This window comes from Oryzias latipes, chromosome 19, assembly GCF_053564925.1.
Source record: "Oryzias latipes strain Hd-rR chromosome 19, Olatipes_Hd-rR_3.1".
Taxonomy (NCBI): Eukaryota; Metazoa; Chordata; class Actinopteri; order Beloniformes; family Adrianichthyidae; genus Oryzias; species Oryzias latipes.
This window is the reverse complement of record NC_136255.1, coordinates 13,744,617-13,770,222: the sequence shown is the minus strand read 5'-3', so window position 1 is coordinate 13,770,222 and position 25,606 is coordinate 13,744,617. Positions and strand designations below refer to the sequence as shown.

Here is a 25,606-nt window from a genome sequence, read left to right as displayed (position 1 = left end):
AGTAATCCTCTGGGCTGAGGGGGCAGAGATGTTGCCCTCTGTCTGTCACACATGAAAATACCACACAATCGCACTTCACAACAAAAAGACACCAACAAATGCTTGCATCGGATGGGGCCCTACAAAGGCGGAACAAAACACAGGGGAGAAAACTAAAAACTTCACCTGTGGCTGATTAAGAAAAACTCCAAAGAAGCTCTATCAAAGAACGTGGAGGAAGAGAAGAAGGAATGCAGTGAAGAAGGATAGTCACTATTTAAAGACCGCTGCTTTGTGGCGGAGCAAAGGTCAAAACAGGACACGACTGGCCACACTTCAGGTAAGAAGTTTGTTTCCTTTGGATCGGATGTGTTAATGTTCGTGAACACTGATTAAAGTATTTTGAGAGCTCTTCCCAGTTCAGACCAGTTAATGATAAATGAAAATATAGGTATCTTCAACAAGTAAATTAGCCAATTTACAAATAGATTTGTGGATGTTTCAGCAGCCATGAAGAGGGAAGATGTTTCATTTTCAGAAAAATAGCCAACTAAAACTCTAACTAGATTCACAGAGGATTCAGAGAATTAAAAAATAAGACAAGAAATCTTCGCAAGTATCTTTTATTATTTCCTAAATTGCTGCAGTTCTCCTCCAACCAATGCCCAAACAGGAGAGTTAAACCTGTCTCTATTAATCTTCGTTTTGTCTCAATAATCAGGTAATCTGGATTGAGTAATCCCATTTAGTTAATCTGGGAGAACCTGTGTGTGTGCGTGTGTAGGTGTGTAGGTGTGTGTGTGTGTGTGTGCATCTGTGTGTGTGTGTGTGTGTGAGTGTGTTTTTGTGCGTGCATGCTTCAATGTTTGCACAATAGAGTTGACTTTGATCAAAATTTCTAGAGAAAATATCTAGAAATTTCAATCTTTCATGCAACTATGGGTGGATGTAACATTTTCATCATTGAAAGGTCTTGCAGGGATGAACCAGCCGACAGATGATTGTGATGCTTCCACTGGAATTACAGGGATTTGGGGTTGAACCACAAAGAGAGTTAGCTGCAAGCTGATGAACAAAGCAGTGTACTTAGAGATAAACACCCCAGGAGGCTTAGTTGACCAGAAGCTCAGCAAACACATAGAACACTCTGCTTGGATTTGTAGTTTTTACCAGAGGACTTTTATACCTTATTTTGGTGCTTTGTTTTACTTTAAGTTGAGAAAATGTCTCACAGCTACAACAGCAGCTCGTTCGGGGTTCTACAAGATAACAAGAGAGGAAATACTAAAGAAAATTGGTTGGTCATAGTTCTCTAACTATATATCAAGAAGCTCTTTCAATTCCTTTGCATTGTGGGGTCTTTTTAAACTAATTTTACATAAAGATATTTGTTTACTTCTGCAGTTTGATCTGCTGAAATTTACAAAAAAGTTCACTTGCAAGTGAACCAAGATGTTTGAGTAACGCAGAGTTATGCTAAATTTAACACAGACATGAACAAGGAGGACCAGATAAATCTGAACATACAGCTCAGTGTGAAAGTCTCCTTAAAGTCCCACTCCGGTCATCTTTTGATCAGTCATAAAAGCATTTCCAGAGGTCGGTTGAATATCATTATGACTATTTTAACCCGAAAAACTGTTGTTTTCTAGGACATAGTTGCTGCAGAGCGGCAGTAGTTCGTTACAAATTCACCTTTTAGTTGTGGGGTGTGACTGTTGGAGCAGAGTAAATCCACCCCTACTTCCCATCATCCCTGTGTTTACACTCTCTCCTGCTAGCTTACAGTCCCTAACATCCCCAATCTAACGTTATTAGCCCTTGTGCTATCCTAGGTACTTTACCATTGGGAGTTGGGTCATCTAGACCCACTAGACAGTGCTCTGAACCTTTTTTCTTCAATGATTTGTGATCTTCACTGGTGTCCATGGATTACATGAAATCTTCCACCTTTATCCACCTTTGTCATGGTAGGGAGAACACGTTAAAGTAAGGGTGGGGTCATCTAGGATTGCACAATGGTTAGTACAACAAAAATGGTGAGCAATATCGGGGCTATCCAGCCGATCAATTTTAATCCAGATGTCAGCTCAGATGAGGAGAGTAAAGATTGGATGCAAGTGGATGTTTTAGGATGGAGCGGAGCAGGGAGGTTGTAGCTCGCCCATTACATTCTACATCACATGTACAAGCTTTCCCAAAAGGCATTTTTTCATCTGAGAAAATAATGAGAAAAGTCTCCAATTTTGAGTTTAATGTTCTTTTTATATGTCATTCATCGTCAGACAAGTGCCACAAGAACATGTTAAAAACACCATTATCATCAGAATGGGTCTTTAAAGAACAACTGATAGAGTTCTAAAAGCAGTTCATTTGCGAGCCCTGCAGCAACTACAGGACAAGAAGTTGCATCTCATTCAGTCTTTGATTTGCTTTCCTAACTGAAGCATAAAAATACCAACCAAAATAATTTGTTTTTAAAGTCCCCATCCAGTCAGCCTGAGTTTTCTGGACTATCCTAGTATGAAAACACATTTCTGTTCATCTGTTCACACCTGCAGTAATTTCACTTATGCTTCACCACAATGTTTTCAGGCCCTACTTTTCCTTTATGCAAATGAAATCAACAAATGTTTAAGAAAATGGCACGAAATAGCAATGTAAACTAAAATATTTAATCAGTTTTGGCTTCACACAGTGAAAAAAATCAGATTTTTTTATTTTTTCCAAACAGGTTAACAGCGTTGTCATGGAGAGATCTTGTCGTCCTGCATCTGAAAGCTACCCATCAGCTTGTTTTTCAGTCCAAGCTGGGCATGCGGGGGATGAGGATGACCATGCCCCTATCTTCTCCCTTTCTAAGAGTTCTGTGGATGTTGTCATGGCAACAGGCTCCCTCCACAAGCTGGACCCCACATGGAGGAGACTGGACCTGAAGCGCAGCTCCAGCACTAACACTCACTCTGACCAGAACTCTGTAACAACTCTCCAGCAACTGCGCCATCACAAATGGAGACAGAACAACCGGTCATTCACCACCCAAAACGAGGACCTGCTCAGTCCGCCGCCACTCAGTGGACGCTGGATCTCCAACATGAATCGCTGGAGCGGGTGCAGCGGCAGCATGCACAGCGGCAGCAGCACACCGGACACAGTAGTGTGGAAAGATGAACCTTCGGGCCACAACAGTCCCAACCAGGAGGCCCCCAACTCCTCCGCACCCCACTCTCCCCAGTCCAAAATCAATTCTCCACCATCCACACCCTCCCATTTAGTCTTCCCATTCCACACTCCCACTTTACCAGTCACAAACTGCTCAATCTCCTCTTCCTCACCACTTAGACTAAGCACAGAAGAGCTACCTGGATCCTCACCTTACCTTCAGCTGACCAGCGCAGAGAGTAGAGGATCCTCTGAGAGGCTGGTGTTTCAGTTCCCCTCCCCCGTCCCATCACCTGTTAGCTCAGCACATGAAGACATGTGTTCGGATCCTGCATCCTTTGTGGATGGCACAATAACAAGGCAATCTACTCCTGATGGTAGCCTCTTATTGGAGGAGGAAAAAGCAAAAAGCTCTCAGGAAATGTTGAGTAACTCAGAGACGAGTTCTCCTGTAGCAGGTCAGGAGATTCCAAAAGAAACTTCCAGCTTTCATCTTGTTGGGTCGCAGCAGGTGAAGCAAAGCATTTCCACAGAACAAGGTTTCAAACTATCAGTTGTTTCATCCTTCAGTGACTCCCTGTTGAGTAGAAGGTGCAGCTTTAGAACCTGGGATGCAACAACGGCAAAGTTAAAGCGCAACAGAGAGGAAGGAACAATGACCTCCCAGCTTCAAATGGTTGAGGCGGCGGTGCAGACAACCTCCCCTCTAGGTTCCTGGTGTGACCTCCGGAAAAGCATGTCCCCTTCAAACACAAGCTCACACTCTATCTTGGGGTCTCCTCCTGGATCCCGATTGAACCTGAGGTCCCCCGTGGGGTCTCACTCTAACCTGGTTTCCCCATCGTCCAGTATGTTTCCTGGAAGCAGCTGTGGAGAAAAGCAGAAGCAAGAGGAAAACCCAGAGTTGGACGCCACTTCTGTGTCTTCGCATCATCTCGAGAGGAAGAGATCGTGTTTGAAGATCCAGCCCGAGGGAAGAGATGAGCTAGGGAGGAGGAGCAGCATGAAGCAGGTTCAGTGGGATGAAGATGGACTGACATGGGATGTTTATGGGGCATCTCTAGACCCAGAAGAGCTGAGCTCAGTCATACAGAAACATCTGGAGCGCAAGAGCAGCTTCCAACCTGTGAAACGCTCTTCAAAGAAGATGAGAGCACCAAAGCCTCCAGTTATAGCAAATCTGATCACAACTATGGCTCCTGACATGAGTCCACCTGCTATGAGCATTAAGTGTATGGTTGATGGTGAAAGTGAAGACACAATAGAGACGATAGGAGCAGCAGAGTTGCAGCAAGGAGCAGAATCTGAGAAAACAATAGAAGCTCCTCGAAGGAGGAGCAGAGCTGAGAAAGACAACCCAAAGGACACAAAGGGGAAAGTTTGTGGAGATCAGGTCTGCAAGTCACCTTCACAGGAGAGTGAGAACAGTAAGAAAAAGACAGTGATCAAGTCTCTAAGGAGACCTCGGTGGTGTGGAAGCTCAAGAAAGACAGATGAGTAAAGCTGTGGTCAAACTATCTACCATCCTGGATTGAAACAAGCATTGGAACAAAATTACCTGAAACAGCTCTTGACCTCACAGCAATCACAGCACAGTCCTTCTTCCCCCTGCTTCCTTAATCAGCCAAAAAACAAGAAAAACTATCAGTGAGAACAACTTTTCTTCCTGCATTACTCAAAAGTCTACAAACAAAAAGGCTAAAACAACAAGTTTATATTTTACTTTTTAGAATTTTACCCATGCATTAAGCTTGAGCGCCACTCTTTTGCTATTCTCAGTTTTACCTCTAGGTGGAGCCAACAGTACTTTCCCACTAAAATAAATTAAACAAAGAAAAACCCTTACAGCGAGTCACCAGAAATGGCAGAACCATGGAAAACGGGTGCAGAAGATTTCAGACACGATGGGAAATTGAGTATTTCTTCAAAGATATCAGCAGAAAGTGTGTCTGTTGGTTTTGCAAATAATCTGTTGCAGTAATGAAAGAGTATAACATCTGTCTGTATTATGAGATCAAACATTAGAGCAACACATCGTATATCAGTGCCAAACGAACACAGAAAGTCAAGCACACAGTAGTGAGCCTGCAAGTTCAATAACAACGTTTGTTCCGTGCCGAAAAAATACAGGAGAAAAAACCACTGAAGCAAGGTATGAAGTTGCTACATTTATAGCCCAGCACGGCAAACCGCTCTCAGACGGCGATTTCACAAAGCAGTGCCTCATCAATCACAGACATAATGTACAGGATTTCAACAACGAGAGTTTGTCCAGAAATACAGTGGCTCTGTGAATCAAGGACTCGTCTGGTAACTTTAAAGATCAACTGAGAGACTAAATTTGTACTTTTGAATTTTACTTGATTGCGTGTGACAAGAGCACAGATGTCACAGACACCGCACAGCTGTTGACCTTTTTGAGAGGAGTTGATGACAATTTTTGCTGCTTGACATGATGAGCCTGAAAGGCTTGGTGACGGGCAAAGACATTCTTGAAGCTGAGATGGAATTAAAGAGATGGGACTACAATCGAAGAAGCTATGTGGAGCAACAGCGAATGGAGCCCCGGCGATGACAAGCAAGGAATAGGATCGATGGTGTGCGCCAAAATAAAAGAGACCGGAGGTGGGGCTGTTTCCATGCACTGCATTGTCCACCAACAATCCCTGTGTGCTAAGACTATCCAGATGCATGATGTCATGAGCACAGTTGTAAAAACTGTAAACATATTGACCCTTAGGTGACCCTCTTTGGCTGGTAGACCTGGCATTTTTAGTGGATTTTACCCGTCATAGGAATACACCCAACAAGAGACTGCAAGACAATGAACGGCGGGTTCCACACCTCTGTGCCCACATTTTTTGTGCAAATCTCCGCCTGTTTGAGACACAACTACAAAACTCTAATGCTGCACGCTTCCCCCTCACTGTCTGAAATCAAGTCTAGTTTTCCAAAAGTTCTCTTTCCTGCCAAAAGGGAGAAATATGTGTCTGTGATCGCATCTCTCATGACAGAATTCAACTAGTGTTTCCAAGATTATTCTGGCTTTAAAAAATAAATCAAGCTGCTTTCTTAGTGGATGGAGAAGAAGTGGAAGAGAATCTACAGTTAGAACTTATTGAAATGCAGTGTGCCGATTCTCTGCAGAGTCAACATCAGCTTCTCTCGCTCCCTGACTTCTATCAGAGTTTGGATAAGGCCAAGTTTCCTCTGATGAGACACCATGCAAAAAGAATGATGAGCCTTTTTGACTCAACATGCATTTGTGTTGAATCTGAACAGAATGTTTGATAGCCATGTCTGTGAAGTCCGCATCTCTTCCTGACATGTCAGCCATCCTTCAGTCCAAAGCACAGCATCACTGCTCCCACTACGACCAACGTTCTTCACATTATAGGTAAGTTTGAAATACACACAATTTTCACCTGTCATTAAGGAAATTTTGACTTTTTTCTAAGGGGTCTGTTTTTGCAATGCATATATAAACTGGTGATCAATGCCACTGTACCACAGCTTCTTTTTTTGCATGAACTTAAGCCGAAAGGCAGAGTGCTTCAAACCCTGAGTCATCAAGCTCCTGCTGCAGGTATTTAAAGGGTCTTGCTGCTGTGCTAATAGTTACTTGTAGACAGTGACGAACAGCCAGCAGAGGCGGGTGAGGTAGACCAAAATATTAACTGACCAAAAATATAAACACAACACTTTTGTTATTGCTCCTATTTTTTATGGTATGAACTCAAAGATGTGAAACATTTTCCACATACACAAAATAACCAGTTCTCTGAAATATTGTTCACAAATCTGTCTAAATCTGTGATAGTGAGCACTTCTCCTTTGCCAAGACAATCCATCCCACCTCACAGGTGTGCCATATCAAGATGCTGATTAGACAGTATGATTATTGCACAGGTGTGCCTTAGACTGGCCAAAAGAAAAGGCCACTCTGAAATCTTCAGTTTTGTTTTATTGAAGGGGGTCAGGGGACTCAGACAACCAGTCAGTATCTGGTGTGACCACCATTTGCCTCATGAAGTGCGACACATCTTCGCATAGAGTTCATCAGGTTTGTCTATTGTGGCCTGTGGAATGTTGGTCCACTCTTCTTCAATGGCTGTGCGAAGTTGCTGGATATTGGCAGAAACAGAAAAAGGCATTATTATCTATGCCATTATGGTTAAAAATGTGTCTTTACTTCTATTTCCTTTGGAGCGGTCATCTCTGATCTGATTAAAAATCATTAAGTAGAATGTGAAGAAACCGGATTGTCTAGAAAGGACTGTATTGTATTAGTTCGTAACCCCGTCAGTTTCTTGCACACAGAAATAATGAATAATGACTCAGAGACAGTAACTTATCTTTTTAGGTTTACTCCGCACAAAGACCACAGATTTGTACGCAGGGTTACAGACAGATGAACACGGTGCATTCAAAGTCCGAACAAAGGGGTTCAGCAAAAGGCCTGGCATATATACCTTGCATTTGCATATTCAGAACCTCATTCGATGGATCATGGTGTGAAAAACCCACCCACAGACTGTTGCAGGCTAGATGCTCGAAGGTCAGAGCACCTAAAGTGTCAGATCTCTCTGAGGTTATCACAGAGATTTGCCAGAACGCATACACCAGAACACACAAAGATGAAAAGGGAGGATGTTAAAGGAATGTTTGCGAGACAATAGTCTTGGTTGTGCTCTGTTTGGAGTGTAATATAATTTTGAGATGATAATACATAGTGAATCGAGGTTAAGCCATTAATGTGATAAAAGGTAAAAGTTAGTTTAATAAAATGTAAAGAGAGTTTCTAACTATTCTGTTTCTAATCACTCCTAACACAGAAATTCAGTGGTGGTTGTAAAGACTGGACCTCACCTTGACTGTGATCCAGGGTCTGATTAATGAGGCCTTTGGGAACTCCATCAATCCTCCAGCTGATGTTTGCCTGAAAACAAAATTCTCATTAAAAAGAAACATGGAACTTGCTCTGTCTTTGAGGCTGTAGGGATTTTCAAATTAAACGCTGCCATAATTACTGCTTGTTTCAAAGATGGAGTCGTTTCTGCAGCTTGAGTGTCTGTGTTTTTTTCTTCTTCGCCAACACCGAGGAACAACAAGAAACATCACAAAACATCTTCTGAGTTAAATAATACCACAAACAGCAAAACTATTTCTACCTAAAAGCTAAACATTTGCAATGAAAAGGTTGATAGAAACAGTGTTTCTACTTACTTTGACTTGGTTAGTCTCATTCCAAACAGTAAACATAAACAACAACAAACAGTTAAAAAAGTTAATGTTAGTCATTTAAATGCAAAAAAAACATCTTAAAAACACAGATGTTATTCAGAAATTCTTTCAAAGTTATTAAACGCATTAATTTCTAACTTCCTGCATAAGAAATACTAATTCTGAAAACTGACGAAGATTCTGCACATAAGAAGGTGACAAAACGAAATCTTGGCAGGAATGAAGCAATTCCTCCTTTGATTCTCTGCAGTTTTCTTTTGCTCAAAATAAATCAGATTTTTCTGCTAATCCTGCAATCAATCTATTTAAATCATTAAAGTTTGTCTCACCTAAATCCTGAAGATCATCCTATGTAGTTTGAAAAGGAATTTGTTAATATTACTTTGATTTGTTATTTTGCATAAATTTGCTAAAAGGTATAGAAAAAGGAATAAAAGTAATAAAAAAACTAAATAATTTGTTGTTGTTTTTTGGTGGGTTTTTGGGGATTTTTATCTTTTTTTTTGCAAACTGTTGTTGGTTACATTTAGGATTGTGAAACAAAAAAAAACAAAATGCTGAAACATCAAGTAGAAGTTTAAAATAAATAAAATGCAGAAGAGAAGAGAGGATGGACAGGATTTATTTGGGAAATCCTCTCTATGAAATCCAGAGCAAATAAATAAGTAAAAGCTGGGACAGGAAATAGTGCCAAAACCATAAAATGTTCAGGCTAACCTTGACTTCAGATTGGACCTTTATATAGGGAAGTATGTGAAACAAGCCCCCAGGTCCCTGCCTTATTTTTGGTGTGGAAATGCCCCCCACTACCCCCATCAAGCACAACTCACCATATCTGATGACCTCAGGTTCCTTAATCTTTTCCAGTCTGTAAAAAACTTAGCAGATGGAAAAATCCTTACATATGATGAGGGGGGCTTTACATTTCTGAAGTTAAAATCCAAATATGCTCCAAGAACCTCTTAATTCTCTGAATTCCCCCCCAAGGTTCAACATTTTTCTACTTTGTTAATGTTTCTATAATATCTTTGATTTTTAACCATTTTCCAGTTCGTGACTTTAGGAGTCATACCAATTTTTAATTTTTTTTTAACTATCTCTTTGATGTGTGTAGGTGTCTGCAAAGAAGACGGGTTTGGAGACTGGCTGGAACTTTCACGTCTCTCTGACTCCCTACAGGGACAGCTCCTGTGACAGAGCCCCGTCCAGCTCCGGTCAGGTCTTGCTGCACAGAGACGTCAGCTCAGGTATCTGGGCTTCATGAACCACCATCGTCTTTCTTGGGTGTTTCTTTCAACTCCCATTTGTTTTTACTTTTATGTGTACTTTTAAAAACTTGTCACTGACTGCAGCAGCTGATGTGTTGGTAATGTGATGAAGCTGAGAATCCACTGCTGCTGAGGGAGGAAGTCCACTCAGACCTGGTGAGTTGTAACCCTTGTGCTATCCTAGGCACTTTAACGTTGGGAGTTGGGTCATCTAGACCCACTAGACCGGGCATCGTCAAATGGCGGACCGCGGTCCGAGTCCGGACCGAGTGATGAGTCTGCCCGGACCCGTTAAAACTTTTGATATTAATAAAAATATAAATCATTTGTTCATGCGCAGCTAATCTAGTAATTATGACAGGAGCGTCATCAATAGCCAAGCCAATCAAATCGATTGTTTACCTTTCAGCAACAGCGAGTGTGAGAGAGATATGGAGAGGAGAGGAGAGAAAATGGCTTGCTCAAAAATGAGAAAAGTAGATGCTGAAAACCGAACTTTTAGAGATGAATGGACGGACAAATACATGTTTATTCTGCCTGCAGCCAGTTCTAAACCTTTGTTTCTCACATGCTGTGAAAATGTGGCGTTAATCAAAAGTGGCAACGTTAAGCGTCACACGGGTCGTTTGAGGAAATGTACCAGCAGAAGTCCGCAGTGAGGGCAAGTAAAATCATCGAATTGAAAGCACAGTATGACAGGTCTACTCGTGTCATCATGCATGCATTTACCGGGCAGCAACGTGCAAATGAGTGTTCGTTAAAGATCGCGTGGATTTTGGCGCAACACAAGAAAGCATTCGGCGATGTAACAGTTGTAAAGGAGTGCTTAAATGCGGCTGCAGAAACCTTACTTGACGGTAAACTAAAAGATGACGTGTGTGAAAAAATAAAAAAAATCCCATTGTCAGCTACAACAACAACTAGAAAAACTGAACTATTAGCAGAGGATGTGCTGGCACAGCTTGATGCAGCTGTTCAGAACGCAGTATGCATATCCTTAGCCATTGATGAGTCCACAGATGTAACGGATAATGCCCAGCTTTTGGTGTATGTGAGATTTCCTCACAAAGAGAAGAAAGAGATGTGTGAGGACATGTTAGGTTCAACACCACTTGAGACACACACAAGAGGAGAGGATATATATGAGGGGATAAAGGAGATGCTCACAAAAAGAAAGATTAATCTGAAGCAAGTAGTGTCAGTCACCACAGATGGTGCACCTGCCATGGTTGGGAGAGAGAAGGGGGCTGTTGAAACAAGACAACCCTGATCTCACAGCCTACCACTGTATCATACATCAGACTGTTCTCTGTGCCATTCTGTCTGAAAAATTTGCTGAAGTAATGAATACCATGATGAAACGTATAAACGTCCTGAGGGCATCCTCATCCCATCAGCATCGACTGCTGAGAGAATTTTTGAAGGAAATGGATGCAGATGCGAATGACCTACTACTCCACAACAACGTGAGATGGCTGAGTAAAGGCAATGCACTGGAACGCTTCTGGTCCATCCGAAAGGAAATAGCTGCTTTCTTACAGCAGCTCAAGAGTCAAAAAGCAACACAGTTTGCAAACTTTTTGCAAGATCAGCACAAGATGGATGTGGTGGCTTTTTTGGTGGACATCACAGGACACCTTAATGAGCTCAATTTAAAGCTGCAGGGTCAGAAAAATTCTATCTGCGATTTGATGAAAACTGTCCGCTCATTCCAGATTAAGCTGGACATTTTCAAAGAAGATCTCCAAGCAGATTGTGAGCATTTCCCACAAATGCGTGAACAAATTCAGGGTGAGAGAGACATTTCCCCTTATGTCGGCTTCATAGACAAGCTGATTGGAAACTTCTGTCAACGATTTGACTGCTTCAACCTTGGACACCAGCTCCTCCTGCTAATTGAGAATCCATTCCTTATCAGAGAAATCAGAGGATTTTCAAAGGCGGTGACACAGACCTTCAAGTGGGCACATCCTGGATCTTTACAGTTAGAGCTCACTGAATTGCAAGCAGATGTTGCTCTAAGAAGGCATTTTGAAACAACTGACTCTGCTACTTTCTGGTTACAGATTGTGCCAGAAACGATGTTCCCTGGTCTAACCAAAGTAGCACTACACACCTTAACCATGTTTGGATCAACTTACAGCTGTGAGACAGCTTTCTCGTCAATGAATATTATTAAAACAAAGTACCGTTCTAGGCTCACCAATGAGCATCTCCACATGAGCATGAGACTTGCACTAACCCCATTTAAGCCAAGATTCAAACTGCTGGCAGGACAGTTACATGCTCATTTCTCTCACTAGGAAAGAAAGATTGAAAGGGAGTAAGGAAAGGTTGAAAGGAGAGATGAAAAAGGGAGCTGCTCAAAGTTCTGCACTTTTTTTATTCAGTAAATTCTGCCCTGTTCTATTTTACCTGAAAAGTTTCCTGTGTTATTTTATTTAAAATGTAGTTCATGTTTTAAAAAGGTGGCAGCTCAAATGTCTCAGCTCAAAGATTAAAGCACTTTTATTTTATTCAAAAGATTCTGAATGTTTTACATTACTTGAAATAGGCCCTAAGTTCAGGCTGCTCAAAGCTGTGTTTGCACTTTTTATTTATGTTATTCAGAATAATGTCAGTGTCTGTTACTTGACATGTAGTAAAGAGAACTACGGTATTGTTTTCCATTCAAGTACCATACAAGTTCAGACTTTTCGGTATGTTAAAAGCATATTACTTTGAAAACACTTGAAATGTAACAATAAATTATATAGAAATGTATGTGCGTTATTGATTTTATTAACATAAGGGTACATTATGTTAAGTGAAAACATAAGATCCGGACCTTAGTAACTTAGTAACTGGACCTTTTTGAATTTTAATTGAATACCCCTGCACCAGACAGTGCGCTGAACCTTTTTTCTTCAATGATTTGTGATCTTCACTGGTGTCCATGGATTACATGAAATCCTCTCTACCTTTATCCACCTTTGTCATGGTAGGGAGAACACGTCAATGTAAGGGTGGGGTCATAAGATAGCACAAGGGTTAAGCTCATAGGCAGTAATGTGCCCAGGTTTTTGGAAGATTGCGACAAAGCAAGAACCTTTATCTAGAACCAGTGTCTTTTTGTCTTTTGGCATTATTTGTATTTTTTTTTCTTAGGAAATGTTTTGGTTTGATGATTTCTGCTTCTCCACCTTTCCTTCTCCTTCTCAGGCTCAGTTACCTGGTGTCAACTAGGGTCACCCACACTTGAAGAGCAATGTGCCTCTCCTGGTTCCACTGTTAACTGACTGCAGCCCCGACAGTAGTGAGCGTACTGCTTCTGTCTCACAAAAGGAGACGCAAATGTGACAATTTGTGTGATTCAATTGTTGTCAATTGTTGTTTTTTTAGGGGGTAAACAGGTCCCCGTCCACATCGATGGTCAGTTTTGGAGGCGTCTGTTCACCGAATGCAGAGCTTATCTATAATATTCTTGCTATTTCTGTCTCTTATAAGGTGGATTACCCAAACACTTTGTGTGTCTATTCCTGGTCCGACCATTCTGAATGAGGCAAAAAAAATCTTTTTCATTTATCTTCTTAACCGTTTATTCCCTTTCGGGGTCACAGGGTTGCCGGAGCCTATTCCGGCCACTTGGGCGTAGGCAAGGGATGCCCTGGACTGGTCGCCAGTCTGTTGCAGGGTGGAATATCCTCAATCACACATCCATTCACACTCACGGACAATTTAGAGTTGCCAATCGACCTATGTAGCATGTTTTCAGACGGTGGGAGGAAGCCGGAGATCCCAGAGAAAACCCACACATGCACGGGGAGAACATGCAAACTCCACACAGAAAGGTCCCCCATTGATGTTGTGTTTTTCATGTCCCCCAGCTGGGACTTGAACCAGGGGCCTTCTTGCTGTGAGGCAAGAGCGCTAACCACTGCGCCACCGTGCAGCCCAAAATAAAAAAATCTTATGGTGTTAAAAAAATTATCCACGAACAAAACCAAAAACACACATGTTGGGATAACCAATGGAAGTTTTAAAATTATTATGGGATGGCCACACGACCTATGACTTGTCAGTCATTTTGTGGAGAGTTTGCAATTTTGCGATTTTTTTATCTTTGCACAATATAGGAAAAGAACACTTTTGTTTGGAATTTCATGCATCCACTACCAGGTTAAGTCTACAATCACAACCGAAGTTTCGTTGACCTTTGACATTCGGATGAATGTCAAAATATATAGTTTTTAACAAAAATCCCAGTTAGGTCCAGCACAAATGTAAAGCTCTCTACGGGATTTTGATCTATTGCCTCACAACTCCTCAAAGATCATTTGTTGGTTTTAGACTTTGTAGAGTTTTAACACTGTTCGCGTGGTGAGCTCACAAAAGTGATATTTGCTCACCTTTTTTACCACAATATTGCGATAATGGAGTTCATGAATCATAAGATAAAGCTGAAGGAAACAAAATGACATATGTTATGAACATATTAGGAATGTGGGTGTCGTTAACAAGGAAATGCAATCCAAAAATGTACTTTTGCAGATTCTTCTGAAAATGACAAAGACCTGTTCATCACTGCCAGGCAACCAAAAAATAAAATGGTTGCTAGGGAGATAAAGCCAACAGAAAAGCTGCCATCTTGAAAAATGTGTTTTTTTTATTATAGTGAATTTGTCACATGCACCTCTGATCAGGGTGGCAGGGACAGTGGAGGAGAGTGAGGGGCGTGTAGCGACTCGTGGGCCATAAAACGCCACTCGCAGCTTTAATCTTTGTATTTGGTTTTTAATCATCGCTATAAGGACTTGTTTAAATGTGAATTCAGAGCAGCTAAGTAAAAGATGTGACTTCATTGACAAGTTTGAAAAGCTTTATATGGATTTGATGAGTGAAAATGTGCCGCCAGGCCTAATTTTACTGCTGTTGTATTAATGTAACTATCTATTTAGTATGAGAATGAAACCTCTCAGGGACTCCTGTTATGGGAAAAAATGTTTTTTTTCTGTATTTTCATTTTATTTTGTGTGTTTCATTGCTGTATTATTATATGGTTCCTTTTTTTTTCAACATAAAATGAGGTCAGGAAAAGTGAAACAAAAATGTGCACATCCTCCTATTATTTTCCTTTTTTCTGCCTGTATTTGTTGCAACCTGTTCATCAATGTTGGTTCAACTGCTGACAACAGTGTTGAAAGTCCAAAGCAGCAGTGATTATAGATGCATTGTGTTTGGTTCTCACAGTGTTGCATAATTATTGTGTCCTGATGTACTGGAGCAGCTATAACCACACTGACCTGACCTGTGCAACTTAATAAAAACACGCTTTGTGCTCAAAGCTGCTTTTCTGTTGACCTTTTTGAGAGCATCACAGTCTAAAACAAAGTTTTTTCACTTAGGTCAACGCTATGGTTCAAGCAAAGGGTAATTTACATCTTAACCTGATAGATTATTCATGCAACTGGCAGTTTAAAGACATGTATGGTGAAAAAGCAAGTTTGGGGGGAAAGAACAGAAACCACCGTCTCAGTTAGTGTTTTATTTTATTTTATTTTATTATTATTTTTTCTTTTGACATTATCAGGTTACATTTCAGGTAAGTAAGATGTCAGACAAGGAAGAGTTCTAAAGCTGAATAATGTGAAGTTGTTGCAAAATATGTTTGAGTCTTTTAAAAGGAAAGTCCACCAGATGACCGGGACAGTGTCTTTAAACTAGAGTTATTTCTAAGATTTCATGTAATCTTTGAACTTGAGCTTAATTATTGACTATATGTGAGAAATGGACCGAGTGACCCTAGTTATTCAAATTATAAACCAACCAATCAGAAGACAAAATAAAAGTATGTGGTCTCACATTGAAGGTTTAAAACACTTGATTGACAGTTTGTCCAGTCCAGTCCAGTTGTCTTATACAGTCAGTGAGCTTGACGTGCTATAAACGTTTACAGATGCTCTGTTTTATTCTCTTCTTTCTGTCAGCTATAAAAGGTTCAGAGATAAGAGAGTTGTTCCATTGTGTGAGTTTGCTGCACAGCTGATGTTAGATTTAACCCTTGTGCTATCTTAGATGACCCCACCCTTGCATTGACGTGTTCTCCCTACCATGACAAAGGTGGAAAGATTTCATGTAATCCATGGACACCAGTGAAGATCACAAATCATTGAAGAAAAAGGGTTCAGAGCATTGTCTAGTGGGTCTAGATGACCCAACTCCCAATGTTAAAGTGCCTAGGATAGCACAAGGGTTAATCTGCACGGACTCTGGAGGGATTTAGCTTGCCTCTTCACGTTGTGAGCCTCAGACTTTGCAAAGCCACTTTCCAACAACTGGGTTATTTTTGCTGTTTTTTCAACGGAACATAGTCATTACGCATCTGCAGACATCCAAAGCTTGAGGAATAATTTGGTGATTAGTTTTAAAGTTCAAGTTGTCCCCTGAGCCTGATGTCCTTGAAGCAGACGAGACCTAGGAGACTGAGCCGGTTTCTGCCGAGGACATGTAATGTCTCTATAGTCTCAACCATTCACAGCGCTGGAGTCTGCTGGACTGAAGTCATCATGGATCAGGACAGAAAGGGCTTCTCTTGAGGACCAGCTCTGTCCTCTGACTCTGACGAGGAGGAGGATGGTAAACCAAAACTTTTCATTTTCACCGCAGTTAAAGTCTAATTAAACAACTCGAACATTTCTTAAAACAGGAAAACATTTAATCAAAATATCCTTTTATTCTTTCATTTTTTCATAACCTAATAATTTCTGAAAAACTCTATTTAAATTCTCACAAAGTTTTGCATTTTTTGTGAACATTTTATATTGTTTGAGCTGCTTGAGTAGAACAGAACTATTAGTCTTAATGTATTTAAATCAATCAAACTTTTAGGGCTTTGGAGCTTTAGTTTTTCTGACCATCAACCTTCGTTAACCCCATTTCTGCTTCTTGTTACCTTCTTATTACACAATCTATGTTTTGAATATGCTTTCTTAATTTGCTCTGCCATTTGGTTAAGCGGGCATTTAAAGGGTTAAGAATAAGTAATATAAGAGGATTCTAAAGATGAAAATACTGAAAAAAAGAAAAAATCTTTCAAATTGGAAATGAAAACTTGAAAATCTACGTGTTTTAATAAGTTACTGAACCAGGGAGTTTTCTGCATGTAATATTGGGTTTTCTTAGAATACAAACATACTTATGGTCTTTAAGTGTTTAATGAAGAATCTAAAAAAAGGTTTGTCTCCATTATTGTCAGAATTTGTGATCTCTTCCCCTTTAAATGTCTTTTTTTTCAAAGAAAATAAATTATACAATTAATATTAATATATTATATTAATAATTAATAATACAAGGAGGGGTGGGATTATATAAATTCGCTTCTTCCCAGTCATTTTCAAGCAATAAATCAAGCTCTACTTATACTTCAGTTAATGATCACCATATTTAATTAAGCAAAAGTAATGTTTTTAATTGGTTTGACTACAATGCTTGAAATAAATCAATAAATCAAAATCAAAATCAAATCTATCAAATCAATTTGATAGATTTAAAAGCTGCTCCGTGTCTCAAAACCAAAGCTACACTTTTACAAAAACAAGCCACAGAAACACACAAGGTTGTAAACTTGGTGAACCACGATGACATTTGACCATTCAAGGGCTGCTATTCAGAAGAGCGGGCACATTCTCTTTCATTCACCACAGCAGAAAAAGCCCAACTCACCCGAGGCTTCTGTTGTTGTTGGATTTTCAATGCTGTGGCTGCTAATTAGCATCTATTTAGGTATTTTTACACTTTCAGAAAAAAAAAAGTCTAAAAATATTTGCTTTTAATGCATGTTTTCATAATTATTTAAAAAACCGAAACACTCAGTTATTCTTACAAAAACCTTAAATTGTGTAAAGTAAAAAAATAAATAGACAAAAGTTCATTCATTATTTGACGGGCAAGCAAGGTATTAGGGCACTCTTTTACTTTTTATGTTTCTGCTGTAGAAATGTGTAATTTTCTTGAGTTTTAAAGAAAGTATCTAAGAAACGCTTTGATCCAAACATCCAATAGTTTTCACAAACCATAACCATCAGGTTTCAGGGTTTGGAGTAAGCCTCTAAAATCCACTCCAGCCCTCTTATGGAACTTTGATCCAGCTAAATCTTTTTAACAAAAATAATGAAAGACATTTTCAAAGCATCTTGTAACCACATGAAAGAATTTTGGTATGAAAATATTAAATCAACTCTATCCAATCCATTCACTTTTTCAAAAACAAAACAAAAAAAAAATACTTTTACTTGCAGTTTTTTTGTTTAAATCAGGGGTCTGCAACCTGAGGCTTGAAAAAATAAAATGCTTTTAATTGTAAAAAGTAATTTCTTTTTTGGGACTGTACGGCACATCAAAGAAAACAAAACAGTCATAAAAGTGTCCTTTCTTTCAACTTGTTCACAAACAGTTTCAATACTGTGTATGTCACCCCACCTGACTCTTCACTCCTGACTACATTACCCACAATGCTCCAACAATCCACCCAGGGGTGTGGCTAAGTAGATTACCAATGCAGAAGATTTTGACAAATTTTCAAGCGCCTCATACCTCACTTCAAAAGTTATAAACTATTTTACATTTTGAAAAAAATCTAATAATGATAATACTTTATTTAAGCAACAAGACAACAGTTTATTTATATTTCTGATAATACTAATATAAGCAAAAATACAAATCATTTTTGTCATTTTGTAAACACAAAAGTACAGTTTTTTTTGCTCCTACTGGGTTGCTTTTCGTGAGACATTGACCTGAATGGCTCTTTGAGTGTTGAACGTTGCAGACCCCTGCAGTTGATATTTGGTGCTTTTTAGTAGCAATTTAAACATCCAACAGGCAATAGTAGTTTGGTTATGTGTTTGCTTGTGGCTGAAGAACTTAGCAATTTTAGGTTTGAAGCAGCTCAAGCTGAGTCACAATGATCCCTCCATGAGCCAGGAGACGGATCCAACAAAAACTGAGACATTCACTGACAAGCAGCTTACAGCAATGAGGTTATAGAGATGTTGGTCATAGTCACAAAGGATGCAGTAATCTATGCAAACTTTTTTCTGAATGGAATAAGCTCTTTTTGTTTGTTTAGGTCTAACCTTGCAGATAAAAGCCAACCTAAAACAGTTTTCTTAATTGATTTATTTTTAGACTCAGTTATATTTTAAAGAGCCAGATTTATAGATTTGGGGCTAATATCACGTGACGTGACGTGAATTTTGTGTCAGTACAGTTTTGCTTTTGTCCTATGTACATGTCAGTGTGCGGTGAGTCCTTGTGTGTGTGTGAAAGTGCTGATGGGACTTCCCAAAATCCCCTTTTTTTCTCAGCTGCAGTGGAAACTCAAAGCTACTGGAGAACTATCCAGCGCTTCGCCTTTGTTGTGACGCGGCTCTTTGTCCCTGGAGGTGTGCTGTTGTGTTGGTACTGTACCTGTTTGTGTACATCTGCCTGTGCTCTCTACCTGGTATAAATAGCATGAGATGTGAACCTGCTGGTGATTCTGTGGAAAAAACCATGGCTGTACCAGGACCTCCTCTGTCTTGGCCTCTGCCTCTGTTGCTGCTGCTGCTGCTGTTGAGCAAGGCATCCCGGCCTGCAGCTGCATTCACTCTCAATGCTGGACAGGAACCAGAGCACAAAATCCTCCACCTGGGTAAGAGCATTAGACCTTTAAGAACTCGTTTTGGTGTAATTCTGTATCATCAGCGGGGTGCATCTCTCCTTTAGATTGGCCTCAGGACTGTGGTATGGCCTACTTTAAGCCCAACATGGCCGAGAGGATTGTGTCTGGGAATGAAGCCCGACCTCACTCCTGGCCCTGGCAAGTCTCTTTGCAGGTAAGCACACAAAGTAGTAAACAAAGTTGGTTTTGGGTGCATTTTAGCTCTGCTGATTTCTTTTTTTCTTTAAAGTTTCAAAGCCTCTGTGAGCAGATTTTGACAGAGGAGGCAGATCATCTCAGTTTGCAAATTCAGGGAGGACTTATAAAAATTGGATAATTGGTCAACTTTAACATTTTATAACAAAATAGCATTGATAATTTCTTACTATTTAGCAAAATTGCCAAAAAAATAGTTTAGAGGTTTGTTAGCTAACGTGTCCGTGGGGCTTAAGGTGTTTCTGAATCAAAGTTAATTTCAATCAAGATTAGAATAAAACTTAATACTTACGTTTTTGTGGAGCAAATTATCTTTGCAGAGTTTGGTTCAAATTGCTTGATTCTTTTAAAAGTTTAAAAGGTATAATCTTGAAAGGACATGTTTTACCTTTAACTAATTATTACTATTTGTCATTTGCTGTAAAATAGACATAACTTTAATTTTTCTGCACTGTCCCACATCAGAATCCATGTGTGAACTTGAAGCTACAAAAAATAAAACACACATTTCTGACCTTTAAAAAATGTGAGGACAATTTGTAGAGGGTTTCTGCTTTCTTCAGCAAATAACCTCATCTTGTCTTTTTCTTATCTTGTCTTACACTATTATAAACAGTAGTTAGTACGCCTTTTTTTGCTATAAAGCTAGATTAATTTTCTGTCTTAAAACGTGCTTTTGACAGCGATTTATGCTTAAAAATCGTTTGGACTTTGAAACATACAATGTGACCATGAATAACACTTGTTTTGAACTACAAATGACAAAAGGTGCTTTTGGGAGCGTTTTGTGCTTAAAAATCTTTTTTTTTTTCAGTCAAAAGTGCCAAAACTGTGAAAAAAGTATGTTTCTGACTGATTCTGAAAGGTTTGACGTTCAGATCTAGACTCTGACACTCCAAATTCCAACGTGTCCTTGAAGCAGCACTTAACTCCATGTCTTCCTCAACGAGTCTGCAGAGTAAAAAGTCTTTCAATGGTAAATTAGACCTGAAAAGAATCTATTCAATAAAAAAACAACAAAGACCACAACTATAAGTATGCTCAGGTGTCTTCATTGGAATGCAGACTGACCTCTGTAGTGGGCACCAATTCAAGCCCTAACAAGTAACCAAGACTGTTGGCTGTGGCCTCATTAGTACATGACTCTTGACTTAACACTTTCTTTTCATCCTGATGAAAATAAAGTTAAGGTTAGACAGAAATGTTCTATGGACGTTGGTGCAGCTAAAGTACTAAAAAAAAAGGCTGGTGGAACTGGCCAGGGATGAAAACAAAGTTACAATTTCTGTGGCTCCACACATTTTCTTGGTAAATTCATTTTCCAAGTACTGAAAGCTTAAATACAACGTTGTTTTATGAAGATTTCCTGGCAACAAAAGTTTTTAATTTCATAGTTTGAAGCATTTCTTACTGCGAACATGTATCATAGTTAGTAAAAACGAGGTCAAGATGTGGAGTTAGGAAAAAAACTTTTATCCCATTGCATTTTTGCAGACAACCCAGGGTTGTGTGTTGGGGCCTCCTATGTTTAATTTTGCTTTGACTCTTGTCTGCATGTTTCATTTTCTGGGAACAGAATAGACGCAGACATGTCACCAGAACCTTTGAACTGTCAGCTTGTTGTGAATGCTTCAAGACAGTTAGATTTAAGAAATGTACGCACAAAAACAAAGTTGTAGGAATCACTTATGAGCACAGAAAAAAAATCCCTCTAATACCCAGGTTCATTTTGGAAAATCTTTTTCTGTGGATATCAGATGATGAAAACGGAAGAATGAGGAAATAGGTCCTGAACTGATCTGTAGAATCAGCTCTATAATTGTCACCATCAATAAGGAGGACATTTGTTTTGCCCCACAGGTTCGTCCCAGAGGGAGCAAACATTACGTTCATGTCTGTGGAGGGACTCTCATCCATAAGAACTGGGTCCTTACAGCAGCTCACTGCTTCCAGAAGTACGAAAAACACCTGACAGCACATCTGGAATGCCTCTGATGTTTGTACAGGTCAAACATCACCTCTTTATTTGTCCTCAGGGGGAAAGCTGAGGATGCTGGGAGCTGGAGGATCGTGCTGGGGAAGCACCAGCTGAAGCGTTCTGAGACCGCAGAGAGGATCTTCCCCGTCAAAAGGATCTATCGGCATGAAAGCTTCCGCTACCCCACCCACAGTGAGCTGGACTACGACATCGCCCTGGTGAAGGCCGGCACGGACATCCCACCATCAAACTTCATCCGTTACGCCTGCCTGCCGCGCAAGCAGACCGGCCTCAGACCAGGACACTACTGCTGGGTCACGGGCTGGGGAGACACCCGCGGTGAGACGAGGGTTTGGGAGGAAGACTACAAGTTACCAAATTGACTTGACAAATCGAAGCGTTAAAGTTTCCCATTAGTATGATAATTATTTTTAAAAAATCTAAATCAGAAATGATTTTTAACACATGTACAATCAAAAAAGGAAAAATATGCATATAATAATACTACAAAAACAGAACATTTTAAACATTTTCAATAAAATCTTGTTTCTGAAATGACTTTTTTGTATACTTTTCAAGTGTTGACATTTTGTTTTAACACATCCCAGGTGGGAAGGACAACGTCTCCCTGGCAGAAGCGTTGAATCAAGCCCGTCTGCCAATCATCGACTTCAAAACCTGCCGGCAGAAGAAATTCTGGGGTGACCGTGTCAGAGACTCTATGATCTGCGCCGGATTCAGAGACACAGAGGACCCACCTGCTGCCTGCCAGGTAAGCCTTCCAGCCACTGGTGATGTTCAGACCAGGAAAAGTACCTTCACTGTTTTCTTTCCTCCTCTCCCAGGGCGACTCTGGGGGTCCTCTGCTCTGCCAGCTGGACCGAGACCGCTGGGAGGTGCATGGAGTGGTGAGCTTCGGCCCCATCGGCTGCACCGTTGAGAATAAACCCAGCGTGTTCACCCGCACAGCCACCTACATCCCATGGATTGAGGCGACTCGCATCAGGGACTTTTTCCTGCACTGAACCAACTCAAAGTTTCCTCCTGTTCTGCAGAAGACACTTCCTGATGTAAATGCAGCTTCGCAAAATCCCTTTTGTTACTCTTTGTATTTATCTGTCTGCATCCCTTTGAGGTATAAAAACAATATAAACAAAAAAGAAACATTTATGGTTTTATTTTAGTTCATAATATATGTTCCAATACAGCTTTTGATGATTCTCACTGCTTTATAATACATCAATTAAAAAAAACGGATAATAAGGCTTTGATCCGAGTTTGGAAATCACAAAGAAGCCATGACAAAAACAGGATTCCCCCTCATCCGTCATCCGTTTAATGATTTTTAAAACCTAGCATCAAAGACTGAAAAGGCTTCAAAAACAACCTTATAACAAATAATAAACCCTGACGTGGGATTCTAAACAGAACAGTAATAGAACATAACAAGATAAACACAAAAATGTGGAATTGAGTCCATGTTTTTCCTTAACTTATTTTACAACCATCTTCAGACTCCCAGAATGCTCGTGGGTTTCTTGGTTTCCTTCCTTTAGGAGTTCCCTGCAGTCTGTGGCTGAAGGCTGCGTCCTCCATCCACATTTTGACCTCAAGTGACGAAATGAGGACATGGGAGTTTAGTATAGTCGCGAGGATGAGGAGGAGCCGGTGAGATGGTCCCAGTTGTTGTAAACGGCATAAGCTCCAGACAACGCCAAACCAAGCAGGCCTCCGCGGGCTGCACCCTTCAGTCCGCCTGAGAGCACAGAGAAAAGAAAAAAAAGATCCCAAATACTGAGGACCTCAGAAAATATTTCACTAAAGAAGATAATCAGGACTATGTACAAGTAAAAAGAAATTTAAATAATCTGCAATAATTTTATTCATTTGAGTTCTAAAAACCTAAAATAATGTTTTTTAATAACCCTGTAAATGTTTTAAGCTTTACATTTTACGGATATAAAACTCATCCCCACACTTTTCTGAGACAGACATGAACATTTTCACACTTTTTTTTTCTTGTTTAAACTCAGAAATTCAAACCTTCGTGAAAAATGAATCATAGAATGAAAACAAAGATCTGAGCATGAGGATAGATTTATGAAGCTTTGGAAAGCTGCACTCTGGACAGGAGACACAGCATGGAAGAGATTGACTGACAAGGTCTACAGCCAATCGGGACGCAGAACACAATGTGCACAATTGTGCTTAAAAAATCCAGGAAACAGCTTCAAGGTGAATCTAGCGAGGGAACGCTGTACCACAAAACAAATTGGATTCATTAACAGAAAAACACCTACTTGCAGATTTAAAGAGCATTCCTGTTAATGTGCCGGCAGCCATTGTGTTGATGTCATCCTCTGCTCCTCTGGCCTTCTCTATCGCCACACCAAAAACACTGTACAACAAGGCTAAAAAAATAAAGAAATACATATTAAAACATCATCACAGATGTTCTAGCTTTCTTTCCTGAACCTCTGAAGAGATTAACCTTGAGGTGGTGACTCTACTCAACAAAAGAACATGCATGACGACTACAGAAAAAGTATCAGAAAGCAGCTAAACAAAAGAATTCTGTCCCTCCCTAAGCAGGGACATCTTGAGTAATAATGTAGCCACACAGAAGGCCATATTTAACAATGCCCACACTTATTTTGGCTGCATTTTACTAAAAATTTCTAATGATTTGATGGGAATATTATCAAAAAGACATTCAAAAATGACAGGAGGCAAAGAAATATGAAAGCGTAAAACCCCCAAGCTCTAACTGTAAGTCTTACCAACAGAGCCTAGAGAGTTGGCCCATGATCCCCCTTGTCTGGTTACCATATTAAGAATTCTGATGGCAAAACAGGTACAAATTAGAAGAAAAAAGGCGCATTTTTGGGTGCAAAACGAATTTGTAGCCTGCTCTCTGTTAACTTACTGAACATTTCGTGGTTTGGACCACGTCATATCTCTGGTCTCCTTCAGACCCATCCTAAGACCGTTGATGGCTCCCAGGGCAGCTCCTGCAGTGAAAAAAAGCAAGAAATTAGTATTGTTAAGTAATTAGGGAGTTTAAAAACTATGATGATGGTTTTGTTTTTGTTTTGTCTTTTTTTACCAAAAGAGGTCAGAAGAATAGAAATGAAATTAAATCTAGATGGCTGGTTAATGATGGGGTTCTGTATCTTATTTTCGTTACTGTACGTGCCCCAAAGTCGTTTTTAATGTAAAAATTTAAGGTTACTCACCTGTCATACAGGAACCTCCAATGGTGAAGAACGCCAGCTCAAACCTCCCCCTAGTTTTATTAGCCCCAGTGGGTAAAATGAACTCATCTGTGTCCTATAACACAAACATTTTGACAGTTAGAGCCGCCAAACATGATGATACACACAAAAGCACCAACCAACACTAATGTTTAAACGTACCTGAACCAGGTATCGAGGGTCCACGTTGAGGTAAGGGGACAGGGGACTCATCCCAGTCACTGAAAATCAATGACAACATAAACTATAATCGATTAAGTCCTTAATTGATCCTGTAGTTTTTTTGGTTCCTTCCTCAGGAATGAGAGCAGCTATCTAGCAGTACATCAAGTTTACACAATACTTACGCGGAACTCCAGCCAGCTCTGTATTGGAGTATTCTGGGGCACCCCCTCCAAAAATACTTCCGAGACCTCCTTTAAATCCCCCAGATCCTTGTGAATTATTATCCATGGCTGTGAAGTTAAAGGGTCAAGTGGAATAGGGAGTCGAGCCTGTGCGGCTAACGTCGTTAGCACTATGTTAAATTATAAAGCTTTTTATTCAGAAGCGCAGCCAGGATCCACCTTCACTAAAATAAAACATCTATAAAAGCTTATGCTGTACCTCCGATAAATTTTAAGAACGCAAAATCAAATCGAACTCGTGTTTTACTGCTCAGAACTCGCCTTGACGTCATGCCACTGACCTCCAACAGCATGCTCTGCCGTAAAGTGATCACCGGCGTCGCACTCATGTTACGTCCAATATCAAGTCCTGAAAAATGAGAGAATTTTCTCTCAACTTCGTCAAAAATTACTATATTAAATTAATTCACTCAAAATAT

The 25,606-nt window shown here is 40.0% G+C and overlaps 3 protein-coding genes across 5 annotated transcripts; 2 read left to right on the top strand and 1 right to left on the bottom strand.

Annotated features, from left to right (window-relative positions):
* LOC105357461 (uncharacterized) lies at nucleotides 1-14,977 on the top strand. 2 transcript variants are annotated; one of them, XR_013651568.1, is made up of 5 exons: nucleotides 60-319; nucleotides 2,714-6,538; nucleotides 9,565-9,632; nucleotides 9,738-9,809; nucleotides 12,855-14,977. XR_013651568.1 is itself a non-coding variant. In XM_011492472.4 (2 exons), the coding sequence occupies exon 2, from the start codon at nucleotides 2,729-2,731 to the stop codon at nucleotides 4,640-4,642; it is 1,914 nt and encodes a 637-aa protein (XP_011490774.1). In that variant the 5' UTR covers nucleotides 1-319; nucleotides 2,714-2,728; the 3' UTR covers nucleotides 4,643-4,783. The 2 variants fall into 2 exon arrangements, 1 of the variants encoding a protein (XP_011490774.1); XM_011492472.4 differs by lacking the exons at nucleotides 9,565-9,632; nucleotides 9,738-9,809; nucleotides 12,855-14,977 and having other exon boundaries at nucleotides 1-319; nucleotides 2,714-4,783.
* A 1,217-nt stretch (nucleotides 14,978-16,194) lies between these two features.
* On the top strand, nucleotides 16,195-23,966 carry zgc:112285 (elastase-1). 2 transcript variants are annotated; one of them, XM_078937641.1, is made up of 7 exons: nucleotides 16,195-16,268; nucleotides 19,145-19,323; nucleotides 19,398-19,507; nucleotides 21,409-21,503; nucleotides 21,585-21,865; nucleotides 22,135-22,298; nucleotides 22,372-23,966. In XM_078937641.1, exons 2-7 carry the CDS (start codon nucleotides 19,146-19,148, stop codon nucleotides 22,549-22,551), a joined length of 1,008 nt encoding a protein of 335 aa, XP_078793767.1. In that variant the 5' UTR covers nucleotides 16,195-16,268; nucleotide 19,145; the 3' UTR covers nucleotides 22,552-23,966. The 2 variants fall into 2 exon arrangements, with proteins under 2 accessions (XP_078793767.1, XP_004084305.2); XM_004084257.5 differs by lacking the exon at nucleotides 16,195-16,268 and having other exon boundaries at nucleotides 19,055-19,323.
* On the bottom strand, nucleotides 22,688-25,504 carry timm23a (translocase of inner mitochondrial membrane 23 homolog a (yeast)). Its single transcript, XM_004084258.5, has 7 exons — nucleotides 25,128-25,504; nucleotides 24,943-25,001; nucleotides 24,763-24,856; nucleotides 24,453-24,537; nucleotides 24,307-24,365; nucleotides 23,827-23,937; nucleotides 22,688-23,282 (listed from the first exon to the last, which is right to left on the bottom strand). Exons 1-7 carry the CDS (start codon nucleotides 25,231-25,233, stop codon nucleotides 23,164-23,166), a joined length of 633 nt encoding a protein of 210 aa, XP_004084306.1. The 5' UTR covers nucleotides 25,234-25,504; the 3' UTR covers nucleotides 22,688-23,163.
* Nucleotides 25,505-25,606: the final 102 nt, after the last annotated feature.